Below are 20,825 nucleotides of genomic sequence, written 5' to 3'. Positions count from 1 at the left end.
CTGGGATTCTAAGAATGGGAACAATTCAAAAGATCTATGGTAGGCAGCTTATGAGACAATTGCTCCAAAATTTCAAGAGCAATGATATCCTCAGGGGTCATCGTGGAGGACTCCAAAGGTCGGTCCAAAAAGGATTTTGTGTCCAATACAAAGGAAACTTAGGTCTATTGTCCTCATCAAAGAATAAGTTGCGCCCTAAACGAACACATCCTTAAAGCCTTTCTAGGAGGTCGTGAAGAGATGGAGTAGTTTCCGATTATTGTCACTTATCAATGACACTCATTCTTTTTAGCATTCAGATGGGTGTGATGGTGGTAGAGGAACAAGGTAGGGGTAGGACTGACACCCAAAGCCTTACGCAAGACGTTGAACGCCTATATAGTTGCCCAAGAGTTCAGGTGTAGTTGTGTGGAAGTAACATGTAACTCCTATATGACTACAGCTTGTGAGGAGGCGCACATACAAGTATGTGAGGAGGCAAGAATAAACAAAGATGAAATCCAATTTTAAATTCCCCTTATCATGGCATACCCGATCATTGCCTTAGTAGACACAGAGATGCACTGAGTTGTCCACCACGTCGTCCTTTAAAATGTAGGTCTGACCAGTAAGCTCCATCAAATAATTATCGCACCTGAAGCAGATGAAATACTCATGCACCTTGTGTGCGACCCATGTGTACCAAGGGACTTCAGACAGGTTTTGTTCATCCCTTTCAATAGTTGTATCCACTTGGATTTCTCCAACGATGACATCACTCCTCTCTTTCGAAACCTCCTCTCTCGGACCTTGTTCTCCAAGTTTGGACCCTTTTCCCCAACCAAACCTTTATTAGTAAGTTTAATGAGTATTGTAATATATTCATAGATGAGGGAATTCTCTTAGATGACCCCTGATCACTCGATGACGAATTGAGTGACGACGAAGACGCAAACACATCATTAGCATACCAATTGTCCTCCAACTAGAAAATCCTTTTGAAGAAATTTCGATGCCAAACATTATTACCTATAGAAGAAAGAATTGGATATCGAATGATGCATAGATGAACGTTGGAGCAAAAATGATGAAAATGACATGACTACCTCACCCTTATTCATAGAAATTCTCAAGGATTCGTTGCGCTCTTACAACCGTTGGATCTTCAATATCCATCGGTAAAGGACAAAGATGCTTCACATTCAGTGTCAAAGCAAAAAACTTGTTTAACGAGGCAAAAACCCTTCATCCCTAATGGTTATATCTCTAACTTAATCGTCATATTTTTAAAGACGAACTGAATGAATATAACAATTGAATGAGGATCTGCACAATTCGCGGAGCAGCATAATCTCCCATCACCGACAATCATATTAACAATCCATTTTCACTTATTGAATTAGTCCAAACTTAATGCTTAAGAAGCCTGTGTGCTGTATATGCATCGGTCAATAAATTTCAACCGAAATATCCCAAATAAATCATATGAGGTAGGAGGAAACCAATCGATACCAATAAAAATCAACTAATAAGTCAATTAAGCTAAAACAAATTAGTAATCAAGTTTAACAAAATTAGAACATAATTAAGTCGACCATAATAAAAAAATTCATGAAAAAATTTATAAATATAAGTGAAAGGTTATTGAAACTTTTTATAACACATTTATTATAACATTAATTGTTAAATTAATTAAATACCTAATTAACTTAAATATTAAAATATCTTGATTTAAGAATTAAATTGCAAATCACATATTGAAATAGTTTTTAATAACTAGTGAAAATTTTTAGGAGTTTATATCTCTTAATATGAAACAATATCTTCTAATTGAAAGGAGTGTATTCTCTTAAAATTTATTCTCCAGTTAAAGAAGGTAAAAGAAAGAGTCATAAAAGTGAAATGTTACTTTATTTCTACTCTAACAAAATTAAAAAGAACCCAATAATTTTACTCTGGAATTTCATCTATTGTTTGTAAAAATAATTTATTTCAAGACTTTATTTGAGTTTTTAATATGCAATTCTTACAAAATCATTTTAACTAACCTACATAATGCTTTTAAATGACGTAATAATTCCTTTAAACATGTTCTACTTTGGTTTTGGATAGAAAAACTTCAACAATTTAAAGATATTGAAATGCAAGATAGTAAACATCAGCACGGTTCTCCATTAAATTGGCATTGTATGACTAGAAGATTAAAAAATGATTTAAATCTTGAGTTACTGGTTAAAGTTTCAACAACCAAAATAAGTTAGGGTAAGGCTTTTTAGAAAAGTTCGTAATATAAAATTATATAAAATGGCAAAAAATATATTCAAATAAATGAACTATAATATAGATTAAATTGTTTATCGTGATATGAAACGTTGGTCCACAAATAATTCAACAATCATCATCATTTAACTTCGACACATATCACACTTATATTATCTTTGTTCAAATTCACAATCATCTTGTCCGTTTGGCTAGGAATAAGAGGCGTAACTTCCTAATTTTATAAAAGAACAGCGACTTATGAAATTTATCAGTCATGGAATTATAGCGTTAAATCATTCGATATGAAATTTATCGGTCAGTGACTTGTGAAAACTAAATATCCCAACTATAAATTGCATTTTCTAAAGTTAACTATTTGCAGTTAACTATTTGCATAGCAAATGAATACTGATGTTTAAGTATTATAATTTGGAAAATTTAAATTAAAAAACTAGTCAGGATATAACGTGAATAGGATAAACAGCAAACGATACAACACCTAAAACCAAAAACCAAAAACAGGTTTCATCAATTCAAACATCAAAAAAGAAAAAACTTGAAAAGCAACCTCAATAAGAATTTATAATTTAGTCAAACAAACTGAAACCCATGTCATCATCAGATTCTTCAGCTGGCTCTTCCTTCTTTTCCTCTTCCTTTGCTGCAGCAGCTGGAGCACCAGAATCAGCAGCAGGAGCAGCAACAGCAGCTACTGCAAATTTGCTTGGGTCCTGCATTTACAATAAAAACTCGTAAATAAATAAGATGGGGAGACATAACCTACACAGTCAAAACGTAAAAATATTACCTTGAGATACTCCTTGACCTTGTCTGCCTCAGGGAAAGAGTAATCTGTCTCAACAGCAACAGATAGAACATTCTTGTAGGCGTTCACAAACATATGTGGTGCAGCTGCAAGGGTTGGGAATGAGATAGCCAATGAAAGAGAAGTGGCGATCGAAACACCAGCAACAAACTTTTCAATGAGGTCATCCTCGGTAAGATCAAGGACCTCAGGGCTAAACACTGAGCCATTATCATAAACAGAAAGGACCACAAGCCCATATGAGAAGGGCCTTATGCCAAGCTTGGCAAGCAATGCAGCTTCGGAAGATCCAACCTTTTCTCCCTTCCTAATGAGTTCCACAGGGGTAATGATTTCCACAGTACCCTTGTTAATCTTGGTCGGAATGTTAAGGACCTAAATAGAACACACGCAAACATACAATCCAAATAAATAATAATAATAATAACAACAATAATAATTTAAGAACTACTTAATATGTTTCAGAAAACAGAAATTTATAATTTATTAGAGCAGTTTTTAAAAACTCTTTAAAATGGTATTATTTCTCAGTTTCTAAATAAAGAGCATCCTAAAAATTTGGTTTATTACTACTAGATTTTTAACACTTTCGGCCCTCATTTTTCACTATAGAGATTAGTTTTTAAGAAATATCTAACCTGGAAGAAAGAGGTCTGAGATGGATCGAGACCAGTGTTGCCAGGAGGAACAACGACATCAATTGGTGCAACCAAACCAACACGAGCAGGTGCTCCAACCTGTTGAAAGAACAATGTTTGAACAAACATTCAATTAAAATAAACCAGCAAAAATAGAAAATTGAAACTAATACTTGTAAAACAAGAAACCAGCAAAAATGTAACTCCCCTATTCTTAACAACTCGGACAATGTGTTTTAAACAAAACTTCACAAATAAAACCATGGAACAAATTGTTCAAAATTACACTTATTATTAGCACTTTACTATGACGAAGTAATCCAGATCGTGGTACTATAACAATAGAAACAACTACTAAAGAGATACATTTACTAAAATGAGTAGCAACACATACCAGCAGCAATAGTAAAGAAGCAACATTACCCAATATACAAAATGTAAAAAAAATAAATAAAATATGAATATAAAATAAAAGAGGATGAAAAATATCACTTTACCTTGTACTTGGCAACCTCTTCACTGACCTCCTTCAAGTCGCCCTTGGTGAAAATCAAACCCACATTGCCCTAATACAACGCAAAACAAGTTCTGTCAACCAAGCAGTTAAAACACCAAGACTCATTGCAATTAATTGAACAAAACAAGCATAATCAAAACAATGAAAGCTTAAACAGATTAAGGAGAAAGGGAAACTCACGACAAGGAGAGGGATGAGGCTGAGATACACGTTGTTGCCGGTTTTCTCAGCGTGAATTCTGACGGAGCGCTTCATCATGGTGTTCTTCCCCATGAGGACGACGGAGTCTCCGCGGAGACCCTTCCGAATGTTCTGGAGCTGGTTTGACCCCACGTTGTCGGCGTTGACCACGAGGATTTGACCGTATTCTTCGAGAAGCTGGCACAGCTTCCCATCGTAAGCTATCTTCTTCTCTGCCTTTGTTTGTTTTGGTGCCATTGTTGTTGATGATGACGACGGGGTTGTCTGTGAACGTGAGTTTTGCACGGCAAAATCGAGGGCCAAGACGAAGCTCTGGCTCGGTCAAGGCGGACAGCAAACGCGCCGTCTCTTTAACCTCTTCTTCGTTGAAGTGTGGTGCGGAAGACTGTGAGGGTAGGGAGCGGAACGGAAGCGAGAAAAAGAAAACTGTCGCATGGGGAGGTTATAAGTAAAGAATTTGGGTTTTTGAGAAACCTAAATCCCACGGTTGTGATTCATTTCATGTAACCAATCGGACGGCATGAGTTTACAGAGGCCCAATGGGCTTCTAACACAACATTTTTCTTGGGGCAGTTTTCAATGGAAAAATATATATAAAAAAAATCAAATAATAATAAGTAACATCTGAAATGCATATTTTAAAGCGTCCCGATATTTTGACACCAAAATTCCAACACCATTTTGACATTGTCAAGTGTCGGCAGGGGATTGGCTCGTTTTTATTTTTTTTTTTAAATTGAATTTGTGACGTCATTGCAGAGGTTCAGACTTGAATTTTTGATTTTCCGTTTTGTCCTTGTCTGGTTTCATAGGATTGGAACGTTCTCTTTCATCTCATTTCTCCATCTCACTGTCGCTGCATTCGTTCTTCCAATCTTTCGATTTCTCCATCTCATTTGTTCTGATTTTGGTGTCTCATCTCTTTGTTCGTTACATCGTTCTTCGTCGTTGGTGTGGGCGTGTCATCTCTTTGATCTTGGTGTGGTTGTGTCAATATAGTGCATCGCAACGTGGTGATGGTGTTTCCGGCTGAAATTGGACCACCTACGATTGAACTAGTCAAACAAACACCAAAACCTGTTATTCGACTGCCTATGTGGGCAGAAAACAACAGGCATGTCAATGAAATCCTCAAGAAATTCATTCCACCACCATCTGACCAACCATCATCGTCCAAAGAACCAAACAACAACTAGTCTAATTAAGATATATTTTGTTCAATGTTTTGTTATGCAGCTGAACTTTTAATTTCTATGGATAAGTGTAAGATGTTATTATGACAACTTCAAAAACTTAGTCACGATTACTTGTATGTTTCAGCTGCCTTGATGTTTATCATTAAGATGTTATTCTGTAATATTATTCATTAAGGTAAACTAAATCCAATGTTGGACATTGCTTTCTGCCATAAATGATGTGAAAAAATCACAATAAACATATTTGGTCCCCTACGTTATAAAAACTGGCTCCCTCTGAAGAACTTTCTGTACATTTTCACAAATACTCTCGTGTAAACGTTTACACTGCCCTGTAAACGTTTACAATGGCCTGTTTTCACTTAAGTTGCAGAAGTGACTAACATGGACAAATTCCAAGAACCTAGGTTGCCCAACGATGACCTCCAACACTCCTAACACACTTTGCCAACCATTCCCAATAACAAGCAATGTCCTCATGTGAAAAAATCACAAAAAACATACTTGGTCCCCTGTGTTATAAAAACTGGCTCCCTGTGAAGAACTTTCTGTACATTTTCACAAAAACTCTCGTGTAAACATTTACAATGCCCTGTAAACATTTACAATGGCCTTTTTTCACTTAAGTTGCTCAAGTGACTAACATAGACAAATTCCATGAACCTAGGGTGCCCAACCATGACCTCCAACACTCCTAACACACTTTACCAACCATTCCCAATAACACACAATGTCCTCATGTGAAAAAATCACAAAAAACATACTTGGTCCCCTGTGTTATAAAAACTGGCTCCCTGTGAAGAACTTTTTGTACATTTTCACAAATACTCTCGTGTAAACGTTTACACTGCCCTGTAAACGTTTACAATGGCCTGTTTTCACTTTTTGGCAAACTTTGGATTGGTTTTTGATGTTTTTGGTTTTAAGTTGTGTGTTGGGGGTGGAGAATTGATTTTGGAGACCCCAAATTCCTTTGAGGAAGGTCTTGTGTTCACNAAAAGTAGTTGAATGAAATCCTTAGTCAAGTGCATTGAAAAAGGGTGTTGTAATCATTTACAAATTGGTGGTAAACGTTTACGCGAATGTTTTCTTGAATTTGTACAAAAAGTTCTTCTAAAGGAACCACTTTTTTGTACACAGGGGACCACGATGTAAAATTTTCACTTTTTGGCAAACTTTTAATTGGTTTTTGATGTTTTTGGTTTGAAGTTTTGTGTTGCGGGTGAAGACTTGATTTTGGAGACCCCAAATTCCATTGAGGAAGGTCTTGTGTTCACTAAAAGTAGTTGGATGAAATCCTGAGTCAAGTGCATTGAAAAAGGGTGTTGTAATCGTTTACAAATTGGTGGTAAACGTTTACGTGAATGTTTTCTTGAATTTGTACAGAAAGTTCTTCTAAAGGAACAACTTTTTTGTACACAGGGGACCACGATGTAAAATTTTCACTTTTTGGCAAACTTTGGATTGGGTTTTAATGATTTTGGTTTTAAGTTGTGTGTTGGGGGTGGAGACTTGATTTTGGGCACCCCAAATTCCATTGAGGAAGGTCTTGTGTTGACTAAAAGTAGTTGGATGATATCCTAAGTCAATATGATCAATATACAAACAATAATTCACATTCGTATACATTTGAAATAAATAGATACACATTGTACATAACAGTGGTTGAATATAAATCATATGGGATTCAAATTCAACTTTCTGTACATATATCATTGTCTGTAACAATCATTACTTTTTGCAATTGAAGATGAACAATTGAAGATGAATACATATATCACTGTTCGTCTAAATACATATGAAATGAATACACTAATCATTTGTACATATCCATCAAAATCTTACAACAACCCATATTGATTTAACGCATCAAATAGTCGAATGTTGTCGTTGTCTAGGATCCAATATTTCACATAGTTCTTCCTAATTTGACTCAACTCCTCCTGAAAAAAATTAGTTGTAAACTTTAGATATAATTAACAAAATCATCAAACAATGCTAACAATGAAATTCATACTTACATTTGTGTACTCCGGCATGCTTTTCCCGTTGTATCTATCCTCTTCATCCCACATTTCCATGGCTTTTAACATGATAACTCCACAATCATATCTTAAATAATACAACCATTTATCAGTTATTACAACAAACGATAATAAAGTATCCAAATATTTCATTACAATTAATAAAACAACTTACAAGTTCGGTTGGGATGGGATATTTGCTTGTTTAACGGACAGTGGACCTATACTCCCTTCGGGTCTATTGTACAACATGCAAAAGAATTTGGTCATGTTTTCACCCTACCACAGAAATTCATTAACAGTTTCATTAACACATCATTAAATCACATCAATAAAATTGATCCAGAAAATGAATTATCGTATCATACCACAAATTTGTCAGTTCGTTTGTTACATTGTCTAGTCTTCGTTTATGCTACTCAAATCCAAGACCAACTGTTCTTGCAAAGGATGAATAAGCACCGACCTAAAATTGATATAAATCCTTAATCAGAAAAAAAAAAAAAAAACTAAAATCAGGAACCACCATTTTGGGGAAAATACATAATATATAAGCAATTCTTCAATACATTACCAGTGGCAACTGTTGAACCAAGTTGCTGTGAGGACGCAATATATTAAGTGGGTCAACAGTTAAATCAGGATGGGATGGGTCTACCTTTCCTATTGCAAGAAGTGCATGAGGAGCACTACAAAAAAATAAGAATATAACCTTAAGAAACAAATTATTGAGACTAATAAAAGATCCTTGCAGAAGAAACAAATAATATAACCAGAAAGTAATCAGACCTTCTTGGAACTGAATTAAAGTCCCCAGAAACCAACATTGGAATGTTTGCACTAGCAGTAATTTTCTCCAATCCTTTAAAAAGAGTGTGCACCTAAAAATAAGAGGAAATTCATAACAGTCATGTTCCAGATAAGTACATTATTCAATATGATGAAGCAAAAGAATTTACTTACCTGCCAAAGTTTAACATCCAATAAATCTTGATGAACATTTACATCTGTACTTGCCTAAAATCCACAAGCAATATATGACTAAGTAATAGAGATTGTGTTACTAAAAAGGTAATTTAATCCAAACTCACACAAAAGGACGAATGAAATATTCCATATCTTTATAAGAAATAAAGAAATAGATTCAATGATGATTTAAAAAAAAACACAAAACTATGCAGCAGATTACAATCGAAAAAAAAGACATCTCCAGACTCATAATACCATTAAAACAGAACCACAATAAGTGAATTAATCTATGCAACCCCAATAGGTGATTCGACAATGAAAGTTCCCCATTATGCACTTTCAATCACTAGCTTTTTGAAGCCTCTTATTTGTTGCAGTAGTGGTCTTTTCGTAGAAGGAATTAAGATTTCCAAAATTTGGTAAGATAGGATTATCAACTATTGATAAATTTACCCTTTATATTATTATCATTTTTCTTTGGTGGTTCTTGAAAATATGCTTGATGTTACGAGTTATAGGCTTTCCATGTATGCATAGGTCATTCCATCATTCTTATCTTTTATATTATTAGAAACACTTCATAATATTAAAATTATCTGCCTAACTAAAATAGGATGTGAAATTCTTTCAATTATCAATAATATAGACGTCCTCCAACATTATCTTAAAAAAAATGAAAATATGATAGAATGTGTATAAATAAAGATTTACATGGAAGCTAAAATCAACGTTCTTAACATGCTCTACCCATTCCAAAAACTAAGAATCACATAATCAGAAAGCCAAAATGTCATTTCAATAAAAAAAAGTGACTTTATTCAATCTTAATAGCAACCATCATTTCAATTTGACCAAACTTTGCAAGCTAAACAATATTGTACTGAAACTAGATTTTTCATTAATAAGACTATGAGAAATTACAAACCTAGCAGATTGATTGCCTTCCCAGTACATACAATCAATTTTCAATCCAGTAATTCAACAATTATAACTAAACATGTCATTAAATTTCAATCAAACGCATATTATAGGCACAACAGGAGTTCAAAAACCAGACAATTGAATATAAGCATCCTAGTCTCACATCAATAAAAAGAGAAAAAAAAATATAAAGTGACCCAGCGTATGAACTTGGTGCCATTCCAGCAGTACCATAGTCCAGATTATGGTTGCTTACTTGATGTGATAATCACCAATTATTTGTAACAATCACGAGCCAAACACCAAGCTGCACACAAGTTAAGTAAAACATTACAAAAGTTAAACTTATTTCTCGGTTTTCATTCTCTCTATTCTTCTTTCCAAAACCCTCTATATTTCTCTTCAAAATAAAACACAAATAAGAACACAGAACAACCCTTTCAGAGATGCGACTTAGGGCTTCAAATTTTGAACACCGAATGAGCAAAGCAAAAGAAAATATCAAACAAAAACAATGGTACCTCAGATACAAACGTGAATGATTCCTCTCTACCTTTGAGTGGGAGCTTCGCCATCTGCTGGTCCACACAACCGCCGCTGTAGCTTCGTCTGCCCATGGTTCTACGACCCAATCTGAAAAAGAAATGGAAAATGAACAATAGAAAGGGGAAATGAAAGAAATGAATGAGAAGAGAAAATGAAAAAAGAAAGAAAGAAAGAAGACGANCGAGGAGGACGATAANAGCCACCAAAGGGAGAANGAGCAAATGCAATGNCTTNAACGGAGAGAANGAAGGAGANNGTGAAGGAGANAGCACCAAAGGGAGAACAAAAGAGAGATGAACGAAAGAGTTACCAAAAAATGAAAAGAAACCGCCAAACTTTAATTTGGGTTTTTTCATTCCAAATTTACCCTTCAATTTGAGTTCCATCAGCTTTTTTTTTTAATTTCAAAACACCCAACCACATTTTGACACGTGGCTAGTGTCAAAATGTGGTGTTGAAATATCATTTTGCTATTTTAAATAACGATCTTATATGAGTAAAATAGAACCAGAACAAAAGTCGGTTCAATCGTATAAATAAGAAAAGTCGGTTTAATCGTATAAATATACCCTAACTGCAGTTACTGCTTACCCTCGTTGCAGAGAAAGAAGAAGAAGAAGAACAGTAAAGTGCTGAAGAGGAAAAGGAGAAAAATGTAAAAAAAAGCTCGAAAAATTCTTTCCGCATTTTTCGGAAAGTTTAGAATATATTTTAGGTTTAATACCTATTTTGGTCCCTCTTTTGGGAGGGTTTGTTCAAAGTGGTCCTCCCTTTTTTTAAAAGTTCACTTAAGTCCCAGCTTTTACAAAAACTGTGCAAATAGGTCCTTTTTGGTAACGGCGTTAACTTTGTTAACAACAAAACTGCTAGGTGGCTAATATCTGATTATGTGGCATTGTTATGTGTTTTAAAAAAATAAAAAAATTGTGACGTGTTAATTAAAATAATTAAGGCTAAATTAAAAAAGGAATTTGGGGGTAATTATACGTGTTGAAATCCCTAACCTCACCAGAGCGCGACTACAGGTATCACCGGAGCCATGGCCAACCACGGCGTCGTCGCTGCCTTCGCTCTTCTGGCGCAAGAGATTGTCCTCTTCATGAATCGCTCCCTTTCATATCAATTCCATTACTGCATTCCTTCCTTTTACCCAACCAGATTTCACTCTGTACCTACCTTCTCTTTCCTCTTCATCATTCTGTTACCCCCTCCCTATAAACTACACACAATTTCTGGATTTAACAAATTAAACACAGTGTTGGAAGAAATTTCTCATAATATATCATTAGGTTATGGGAATTCAAGTACAATGAGAGAGTTCCATTTAAGACAACAATGGCCTTCTACAGAAATGGAAATGAATGCAAACAAATCCAAATTTGAGAAAATAAGAGGTCTCCCCAATTGTTGTGATGTAATTGATGCTACTCACATCACAATGTGTTTACCTGCATCTGAACCTTCCTGTAATGTGTGGCTTGATCACAAAAAGAATCATAGCATAGTCTTGCAAGCAATAGTAGATCCTGACATGAAGTTCAGGGACATAGTCACTGGCTGGCCTGGTAAAATGGAGGACAATCTTGTGGTCATCTTCATGTCTGCAACACTGGCTCTGCCTCCGCACCGGGAGCAGATTCCGGCCACCGGCTTGCTCCGCTGCATCTCCCGCCGCTGGTCCACCAAAAAGCAGAAGCACACCATCTCTGCTGGTTGTTTTGGTGAGGAAATGAACAGGACAATCTCTTGCGCCAGAAGAGCGAGAGGCAGCGACGACGCCGTGGCCGGCCATGGTTTCGGTGATATGTCGCGCTGGTGAGGTTAGGGATTTCAAAACGTATAATTACCCCCAAATTCCTTTTTTAATTTAACCCTAATTATTTTAATTTACACGTCACAATTTTTTATTTTTTTAAAACACATAACAATGCCACGTAATCAGATATTAGCCACCTGGCAGTTCTGCCTTTAACAAAGTTAACGCCGTTACCAAAAAGGACCTATTTGCACAGTTTTTGCAAAAGTTAGGACTTAAGTGAACTTTTAAAAAAAGAGAGGACCACTTTGAACAAACCCTACCAAAAGAGGGACCAAAATAGGTATTAAACCTATATTTTATCTAAGAATATTTCAAAAAATTGGTATTATATGCATTTAGAAAAAAATGTTTTAGAAATTCTATTATAAAAAACCTTTTTCAAAATATACTTCATTCTTTTTAGAAATTGAATTCCTAAAATTCTGTTCTAAAAATTTTAATTCAGAAATTTTAATTATTTTAAAAATTTTGAGAAATATTTTTCGAAAAGTTTTCAAAATATATATTTCAAAAATCACCTTTTTAGAGAGTTAAAATGTAATTTTAAGTATTTGTGGGCTGCGGGAAGAAATTGTGGGGTGCAGAAAGTAAAAATCTCGAGTTAGTTGGGGCGTCCCCTGAAATGAAATCCTTCATGAGATCTTGGAATTGGAACGAACGGACGTGTCTCCGATGGCTTCCTCTTACCGTGACCGCACCTCGGAGTTCCGGTTACTGTCGGAGACTCTGAAGAAGATCGAAGGAGGGACCTCACCTTCGGTTCAACCCGAGATTGCTTCTTCCACCTCTCACGATTCCTATTCAAGATCTGAATTCAACCGAAAGGCCTCACGAATCGGGTTGGGGATCAATGAAACCTCACAGAAGGTGGCGAGGCTGGCGCAGCTGGCGAGGAGGTCGTCCATGTTCAACGATCCGGCCGTGGAGATTCAGGAGCTGACTGTGCTGATTAAGAACGAGATCACGGCGCTGAATTCGGCTCTCTCCGATTTGCAAGCCATTCAGAACATGGACATGGCTGATGGAAGTTACTCGCAGGATAGGATTGTGCATTCAACCGCGGTTTGTGATGACTTGAAGAGCAAACTAATGGGAGCCACGAAGCATCTTCAAGATGTCTTAACTGCTAGGACAGAGGTTAGTCAATTCACACTTTTGATTTTTGTTTATTTTTATAAATGCATACTGAACGTTTGCTCAATGAAAAATTAGTTTTAGAACTGACGGAATTGGTAATAAACAGTTCTTGTGTTTAGAGGAAAATGATATGATATGATGTGATGCCACTGCTAGTCTCTTAATCGAATATTGTAAGTGTATAGAGAGGTTATTATACTCACAGCAGCAGAATGATAGTTTAATCCTTTTGGGATTGGAAAATGTTAGGTTGAACTAGAATGGGGAAGGTGCTGATTGTGTAGGCTAAGTTGGCAACTGAGTTTCGTTTTATCCATGGTCAGTATGAAACACCCTGTTATATCCTTACCGCAGCAGCGGTTGCTACCTACTTGGGTAGTCCAGCACTCAAGTTAGTAAGCTTCCGACAAAGTATTGGCAGAAAGTCTCTTCTGCATTTGAGCTATTTAAAAGCATTGGGGAAAAATTAGACGAGGCTGGGTCAGTTGATGTTATCAACCACCTACGCTTGTGATCTCCTTACTGTTTTATAGTCACGCCTTGCATTTATTGAAATAGCGGCAAGAAATGTGGTTCTCTTATAAGAGTCAGGCTGTAAGTCGCCTAACCTTGGTAGAATTAACCTTTCACATGGGCATTTCCTGCCTTGTGTGAATGTAGAGCAATTTGGCACCCCAGGACGCGTGGCACTTGACAGTGACTGACATCCAGCAAGGGTTCTGTGGCCACTTACATCCAGGTATCACATTTCAAGTTCTTAAGTTTGCTGTTCCTTGGTTGAGCCAAAGTTAGGTTCGTCTTGTATTAGTCAGAGTGGTGCATGGATTCGTTGGACTTTCAATGGATTAATGGTTTGTCTAGAATAAAAAGTTTTAAGACTGGAGCAACATTACAACCTGCAAAGGGATATATTTCCTCAGTTTCTTTGTGCTTATCATCTTTGAACTCTCGCTATTCGAAAAGTGCAAAAATAATTGTGTCCAACATGTATCGATATGTGTATGATACATTTTGATAATGATACGGTGAGTATTTGATACTGATACGATGAGTATTTGTTATTATTATTCTTTTTAAAAGAGAATAAGAGATTACTCCGTATAGCTGTACAACTCAGGATATTGGCTTCATTTAGAGAATTTGGTAAACTTTTGTGCAGCTTAGTTCTTAATGCTGTAAGAGGAATTGGAGTACCTATTCTTTTATTCATTCTCTGAAGAGAAACAAAATGGACTCCTTTAGGCCACAGACTTTGGTTTATGTGCATTATGGTATACTACTAATGTTCAACTTTTATCTAGGAAAGATTTAAGAAGAGTAGAGGAGAGACAAGGTTGTGGAACATTAGTGGAGATGCAAATGGTCCACTTGATGATGCTGGACTTGAATTAGCTAAGTTGTATCTTGATGAACCAGAGTTGAAAGTTATGTTGTTCCGATGATGTGTTAGATGGTGAATTTTAGGCAATTCTATAGAACCACAACTATCTGGACATGACTAATGGGTCTTGTTTAAAAATCTAGGCAATTCTACAAATGACTAAATTCATCAATTTAAAAGTATATGAATCAAAATTCTATACATCCATACTGGGTGGTATACCGTACTGCCTATGTTAGAATTGTTACACAGCTGAATATTTGTGTTTGGACAAAATTGAGAAGGAATGAATTGGTTTTTTAATAAAAATTGTGCTTTAAAATTTTCTCTTAAAAATAAGAGTTCAATTAAAAAAAATACTTTCCTTTATTTCAATGATCACAATAAAATAAAGAGATCGGAAGAAAAAACTGTACAAGTTATTTTATAATGGTTCAGATAAAAAAATCCTATGTCCGGTTGTTAATCACTCTTAAATGAAGGATTAACTAAACACTAAAAATATATTGAAATTACAAACACTAATGGAATGAACAATTTAGGAAAGTTAACATGCCTCTCTTGAAGAACTACAAAAGATTAGGAACACCTTCCTTGAAACCACAAGGAATGAAACACTTCCTTTGAGTCATATAAAGGATGAAAAACTTCACTTAGCAATAGTAACAACACTCGGTTACTTAAAATCACACTTGATGAAAGTTACTTGTACTAGGTTTTCAAAGCTTTTCCCCTCATAGTTATAACCCAACTCTTGTATATTCGAATGAAAGCCTATAACTTTATTTATAGTTTATTTTTGAAATTAGGTTAAGAATATAAAATGTCCAGTACCCAACTCTTGTATATTCAAATGAAAGCCTATAACTTTATTTATAGAGTTTATTTTCGAAATTAGGTTAAGAATATAAAATGTCCAGTTGCAACTGTCCTTAATAGTCAATTATTACAAGCAACAATCGATTATTATTGTATTGCCTCTCAAAAGAATTTTTCTCTAAAGTTTCACTTTTTGTCAATAATCGATTATTATAAGTGATAATTAATTACTGTCGCAACGTTTCTCAAAAAGAATTTTTGTCAGCAATAATCGATTATCACAGTGGTTTTTCTCAAAAATTACTTTTCACTAAGATAATCAATTATCCTAAGTGATAATCAATTATTCTAGTGTGTTATTTCAAATATAAGATTCTCAAGATTTCAATGCTATGATGCTTGGGTTCCACCTTTTGACTTATGATTTTCTACATTTACTATCTTAAATGACATACATAGATTACATGGCTTCAACAACCAAAATTAAAATACTTTAAAATAACTCATGAATCCAACCATTTTTTAAGTCTTCAATACTTCTCCATGAATCATCATTAAGTCTTCCACACTTCTCCATAAGTCATGATTATCAAAACTCTTTATTGAAGCAAGATGTCCATCTTCTTTAGTCAAGAGCCTGTCTACTGCCTTGTGTCTTATTTGATTGCCTGTATTATGTGGTGTATTTGGGCTTCTTAAATTATCATATGACTTACTATATTTTTTTGTTCCTTGTAATTTAGTATTCTTAAACCCATGCCTATGCACGAGACCATGTTTACTTGTGGGCCTCTTAGGTTAGTAAATATATATTATATTAAAAGAAATTTAGATGTTGAAAAAAGAAATAATAAATATTTTTATGAATACAAATTACAAATGTTTGACACGGTAGAAAAATACAAATGTTAGACCATGCAGAAAAATGTAAAGAGTAAACTTTCTAAAAATACAAAAGATAGACAATGCATGAAAACGTAGAATAAACTCTATAAAAATGCAAAGATTAGACATGTAGAAAAATGTAGAACATCTAAAAATACAATGGATAGAATATGAAAAAAAATGTAGAGTTCACTAATAATACTTATTAGTCAAAATCATTTAACCTTGTTCATTCTGAAACTAATACTTAAGAAAAAACAATAAAAATTATTTAACCTTGTGATTAATATTGTGCATGTGCATGTATGCTCCAGAATATCAAGGCTCACGAGAGCAGGAAGCAGATTTTTTCCAAGAATGCATCAAGGGAGAACCCTTTCCAGCATCAACCAAAGCCAGCTACTGAGCCTCCTCCTTGGTCAAATTCATTGAATGCATATGACAATCTGCAACAAGAATCGGTGTGAGTAATTTTTCTTTCCTTAACAAGTTAAAGTTCAACATTTATCATTATGCAAGACATCAATAATTGTTCCCAACTTCCATAATTTAAAATAAAATTAGGGAATTTGGCTCATGTGGGAGCTACCGGTTATTGTGCTTCTGTAAAAGTTGGGAGTTGGCTGCTGCTGTATCCAAATTTCAAAATATTAAGAGTTTCTTACTCTTGAACAATCTTGTCATATTTTGCATGCTGATAGGTGCTGAGATGAGTCATGGATTTCTCAGTCTGATAATTTATTGTTTAATAATATTATACATTTTGAGATGGTTTATAATTTCATATTTCAGCTGAATTATCAATTTGTATAGCAATATTTATTTGCCAACTAAATCATGAAATTTTGTAGCAGAAAGAGAAAGTCTAACAACTTTGATACTGTTAGGAAAATGCTTCAGGACTGAAACATGTCTACATTCAGAATTTGTTATTTTTAGTTGTTCTTGCTTTCCTAGTTTTAGGGAGTCAATTTTAGTTGATTTGTTATCCCTACTTTCATGGCTTATTTCTAGAACCATGTTGTTAGTGGGAAGTTATTCTTAAGTTTTATAAATGGTAATGTTTCTGTTTAAATAAGATTATCAGATCTTCATCTGCTCTTCCTTAAGCAAATTCTGTTTTTATTAAATATTCCAACAGATACTTTTCTTGATTAGATAACTAATAGGAACAGTGATAGCTTGATTAGATAAGTAATAGGATCAGTGATAGCTGAGAGATGCAGAACAATATATTCCATATTTAAATAGGTGATTCCGGCTCCCTTTGCTGAGAAAATTGAAAGTCAGACTCGACATTTGAGTCCTAATAATGCAAGGCCAGGGCCAGGGTATTCTATTTAAAAATTCCAGTATGAACATGCTAATTGCATAAACCAAAAGTTCTGAACTGTGCTTTAAACAATTGGAGATAATTATATTCACTAGCCATTTTCTGAACTTCCTTTCAGTATGTTGCCTCAGTAAATATAAGCCAAACCTGTTGGAACATTCTTAAAGTATCTTAACTTCATAATTGTTTCCATTTCCCACTTAAAATGTTTTGGGGCATCATTGGAATGTAATTGTTACAAGTTTTGGCATTTTACATGTGTGGCCTAAAATGAGCTGTGGTATGATAAACACAATTTTCTGTTTAATGATGATACTTATAAATTATAGTGTCGTTGGACTGTGTAAGTTATATATTTATCTTTCAGAAGTCACTTCTGAAACCCGTCCCAATTTGGAAATAGTTAATACTGGGTGGGTTTGTATATATTTAATGAAAAAAAAATGATAGACCACTAAAAGTTTAATTCCTGAAATATAATATATATTTATATATCTTATGCAGATTACCATCAAATGGAGCTCCTGTTAGCAATCAACTAAGGTTTGTCTAAATTCCCTTTTAAAGCTATAAGATCAAATATCATCTTTTACATTTCTATATAGCATGGTTTTGTGTAAACTGAAGAATAGAAAAATGTCCTTAAACAATAACTTTTCATGTAAAAACAAGTGGCCGTCAATTGGTTGTCATGGATTATAAATCTCCAATTGTGTTTATTGTTGAATTCTTGGCGTATTTATGTGATGATGGGCATTGGGTCCAAGGCATTCACTAAGCTTTCCGCTACAAGCACCCCCAAGTACACTAGGGAATAACTTGCAACTTTGGTACACCATTTCACAGCTAACCTGATAATGCTCGTCGTTTGGGGATAACCATTTAGGTTCCCACGACAGGGGAGGCTCTGTCAAAGAGGCATGGAATGTATTTCTTTTCGGGTCCAAACTTGATTAAACACCCTTCTCTCTCTTGGTAGACTTGACAGGTCTTGTCTGTGCTGTATAAATAAATGAATTAAACTTCGATCTCAACAAGAATAATAATTTGTTTGGAAGTTACTTTTGTTAGTTTATTTTATTTTGTGGTTCATGTATTCGCAGTATTCAATTGTAAACTTAAAAATGCTTATTTTCTGTACACTGTCTCTTGAATCCACAACTCACCTGATTGATGATTGTGGTAAGTTTACCATTGAAGTCACTTAAATACAATGAGTATTTAAATGTCAGGGTTGTCTTTTGTTTTATGTTTTAGTTCTCAATGCAAGGTTTTTGTATCTTACATTGATTGAGTTTAATTTGACAGACATCTTGCCACCTGCTATGAGTAATTTACTTGCCAGCATTCCCTTATAGCTTTTCTAAACAAAGTATAATAACATCTGTTTAAAGCTTTGAATACCTTTGATGTTTTAATGTCGGCCATTTATAATTTGCTTTACATAGATTGAATGGGCATTTACCCAAACGCCACAGAGACGATCATTTGATGCGGCCATTCAATTTGGAACTTGTTACAACCTCAATTCTTCTCCTAGCACTAACCAAGCTTCCCACACCCTCCTTTCTTTTTTATCTCTTGGATTTTGGAAAAAAAATTGTTTCTATTTATCTATCAATTTCAGGAAAACAATAATTACTCCTTTGATAATTATACTCGTATTTTTCATCTTCATTTTAATTTATTGTGAAGTATAAGATATAAAAGCTTATTGTTATTTTATAAGGATAAAGAATATTTAATAAATTCATGGTTTCTATATAAAAATCTTAAAAGACAGACGAAAAGGACGGAAAAGAGAAATATTTGGTAAATTTTTACACTTTGGTTCTTTAGATATATCTATCATGCCTAGGATGTACTTATTTTCTAACTTAAGATACAAAATTTGGTTAAATTGCTGATACAGACGAAGGTTGGCAGTGGACAACACTCCAACTCAGCAAATGGAAATGTCTATGGTGCAGCAGGTTGTTCCTCGGCAAGAAAACTACACTCAAAGTAGGTCAACTGCTCTGCACAATGTGGAGTCTACCATCACAGAACTTAGTGGGATTTTCTCGCATTTGGCTACAATGGTTGCCCATCAAGGGGAGCTTGCTATCAGGTTTCCTCCTTTAACTTAAATATTTGACACCAAGGTTACTATAGTGCACTGATTTTTTCCATCCCCTTATGGTTTTGGCACGTGTTAAAAAATTAAATTACAATATAATTGTATGCAAAGCTGTTCATGTTCATGTTCTTTTAGCAATTAGCATTAAATCTGCCAAACTTGCACGGGCAGGATTGATGACAACATGGATGAGTCATTAGCGAATGTTGAAGGAGCTCACAGCTCTTTATTGAGGCATCTCAACCGAATATCATCAAATAGGTGGCTTCTAATAAAGATATTTGCCGTTCTGATACTTTTCCTCTTGATCTTCATATTCTTTGTGGCGTAATATACTTACGTGTGCTAATCATGGAAGTTTTACTTCACGGCTTGGATTTGTCTTCGTTCTTCCGTGGAGACAAAATAACAAGAGCAGCAAAGTGTGCGGATGTATTCTATTTGCATGTAAATAGAGCTCCGTTATCTGTAAACTTTTTTCATTCCCATATTCTTTGATGTTATTATAGGTGTTATTAAAATTTCGTTCCTAGTGGACGCCCCAAATTAAGCAGATTGAGTAAGAAATATACGAGTGTTTGGCAACTGATGTAAGATTCGCAATAATTTTTTTTTTTTTAAAGTGAGGGATTTTATAAGATGCAATTAAGAGGGAGAAAGAAAATATCCCGTTTCTAGATGCCGTAGTGGACGAGTTATGGTAGAATACCAGAAGTCTTTGTTCAGTTACCTGACAATGTAAGCCCTTTGATATTGTAATATAATAATTGATTTTGTTCTTAAAAGTTTTATGTGTCAGATAGAATTATATTTTATTAAACTTATTTTTTCATTATTCTTTGGCATATACCAAAGATTTGCAATATGTTTCAGGATAACTTTGATATTATTTGTGAAGTTTGCAGTTTTTGTTGTTGTATGTGCTAAATTTTTTGGTTTGCCTGTTTTGAATCCATTTCGGTACTTGCGGGTTAAAGACGGATTCTTTCTTCAACTATTTAATATTTCAAAGTGGTGTTCGTGTAATGTTTACTCTCTTGCTTTTTGTTATAGCAGTCTCTACTCTTCACGGATAATGCACTAATTTTCACATGAGGATGTTTTTCTTTACGTAGATATGGATGCAGCCAAACTCAAAAAGCAGGTTGTGTTTAATGTTGGGTGGGAATCCACTAACTCATTCTGCAGCTATTGCTAAGAATCTCCTTTTTCATGCCAGATTTTTAAGTGGGTTTAACTAGTTCCGTTGTTTG

The 20,825-nt window shown here is 34.7% G+C and overlaps 2 protein-coding genes across 2 annotated transcripts; one reads left to right on the top strand and one right to left on the bottom strand.

Moving 5' to 3' along the window:
• Window positions 1-2,655: 2,655 nt before the first annotated feature.
• On the bottom strand, window positions 2,656-4,855 carry LOC106762978 (60S acidic ribosomal protein P0). The gene is made up of 5 exons (XM_014647122.2): window positions 4,403-4,855; window positions 4,203-4,271; window positions 3,706-3,804; window positions 3,050-3,442; window positions 2,656-2,972 (listed from the first exon to the last, which is right to left on the bottom strand). The coding sequence occupies exons 1-5, from the start codon at window positions 4,658-4,660 to the stop codon at window positions 2,829-2,831; spliced, it is 963 nt and encodes a 320-aa protein (XP_014502608.1). The 5' UTR covers window positions 4,661-4,855; the 3' UTR covers window positions 2,656-2,828.
• A 7,614-nt stretch (window positions 4,856-12,469) lies between these two features.
• On the top strand, window positions 12,470-20,357 carry LOC106765226 (syntaxin-31). The gene is made up of 5 exons (XM_014649767.2): window positions 12,470-13,035; window positions 16,435-16,583; window positions 17,958-17,996; window positions 19,366-19,563; window positions 19,744-20,357. Exons 1-5 carry the CDS (start codon window positions 12,571-12,573, stop codon window positions 19,901-19,903), a joined length of 1,011 nt encoding a protein of 336 aa, XP_014505253.1. The 5' UTR covers window positions 12,470-12,570; the 3' UTR covers window positions 19,904-20,357.
• Window positions 20,358-20,825: the final 468 nt, after the last annotated feature.

The sequence above is a fragment of the Vigna radiata genome, chromosome 6 (assembly GCF_000741045.1).
Source record: "Vigna radiata var. radiata cultivar VC1973A chromosome 6, Vradiata_ver6, whole genome shotgun sequence".
Taxonomy (NCBI): domain Eukaryota; kingdom Viridiplantae; phylum Streptophyta; class Magnoliopsida; order Fabales; family Fabaceae; genus Vigna; species Vigna radiata.
The sequence above is the reverse complement of the archived record's forward strand: the minus strand, read 5'-3'. Positions and strand labels throughout refer to the sequence as shown.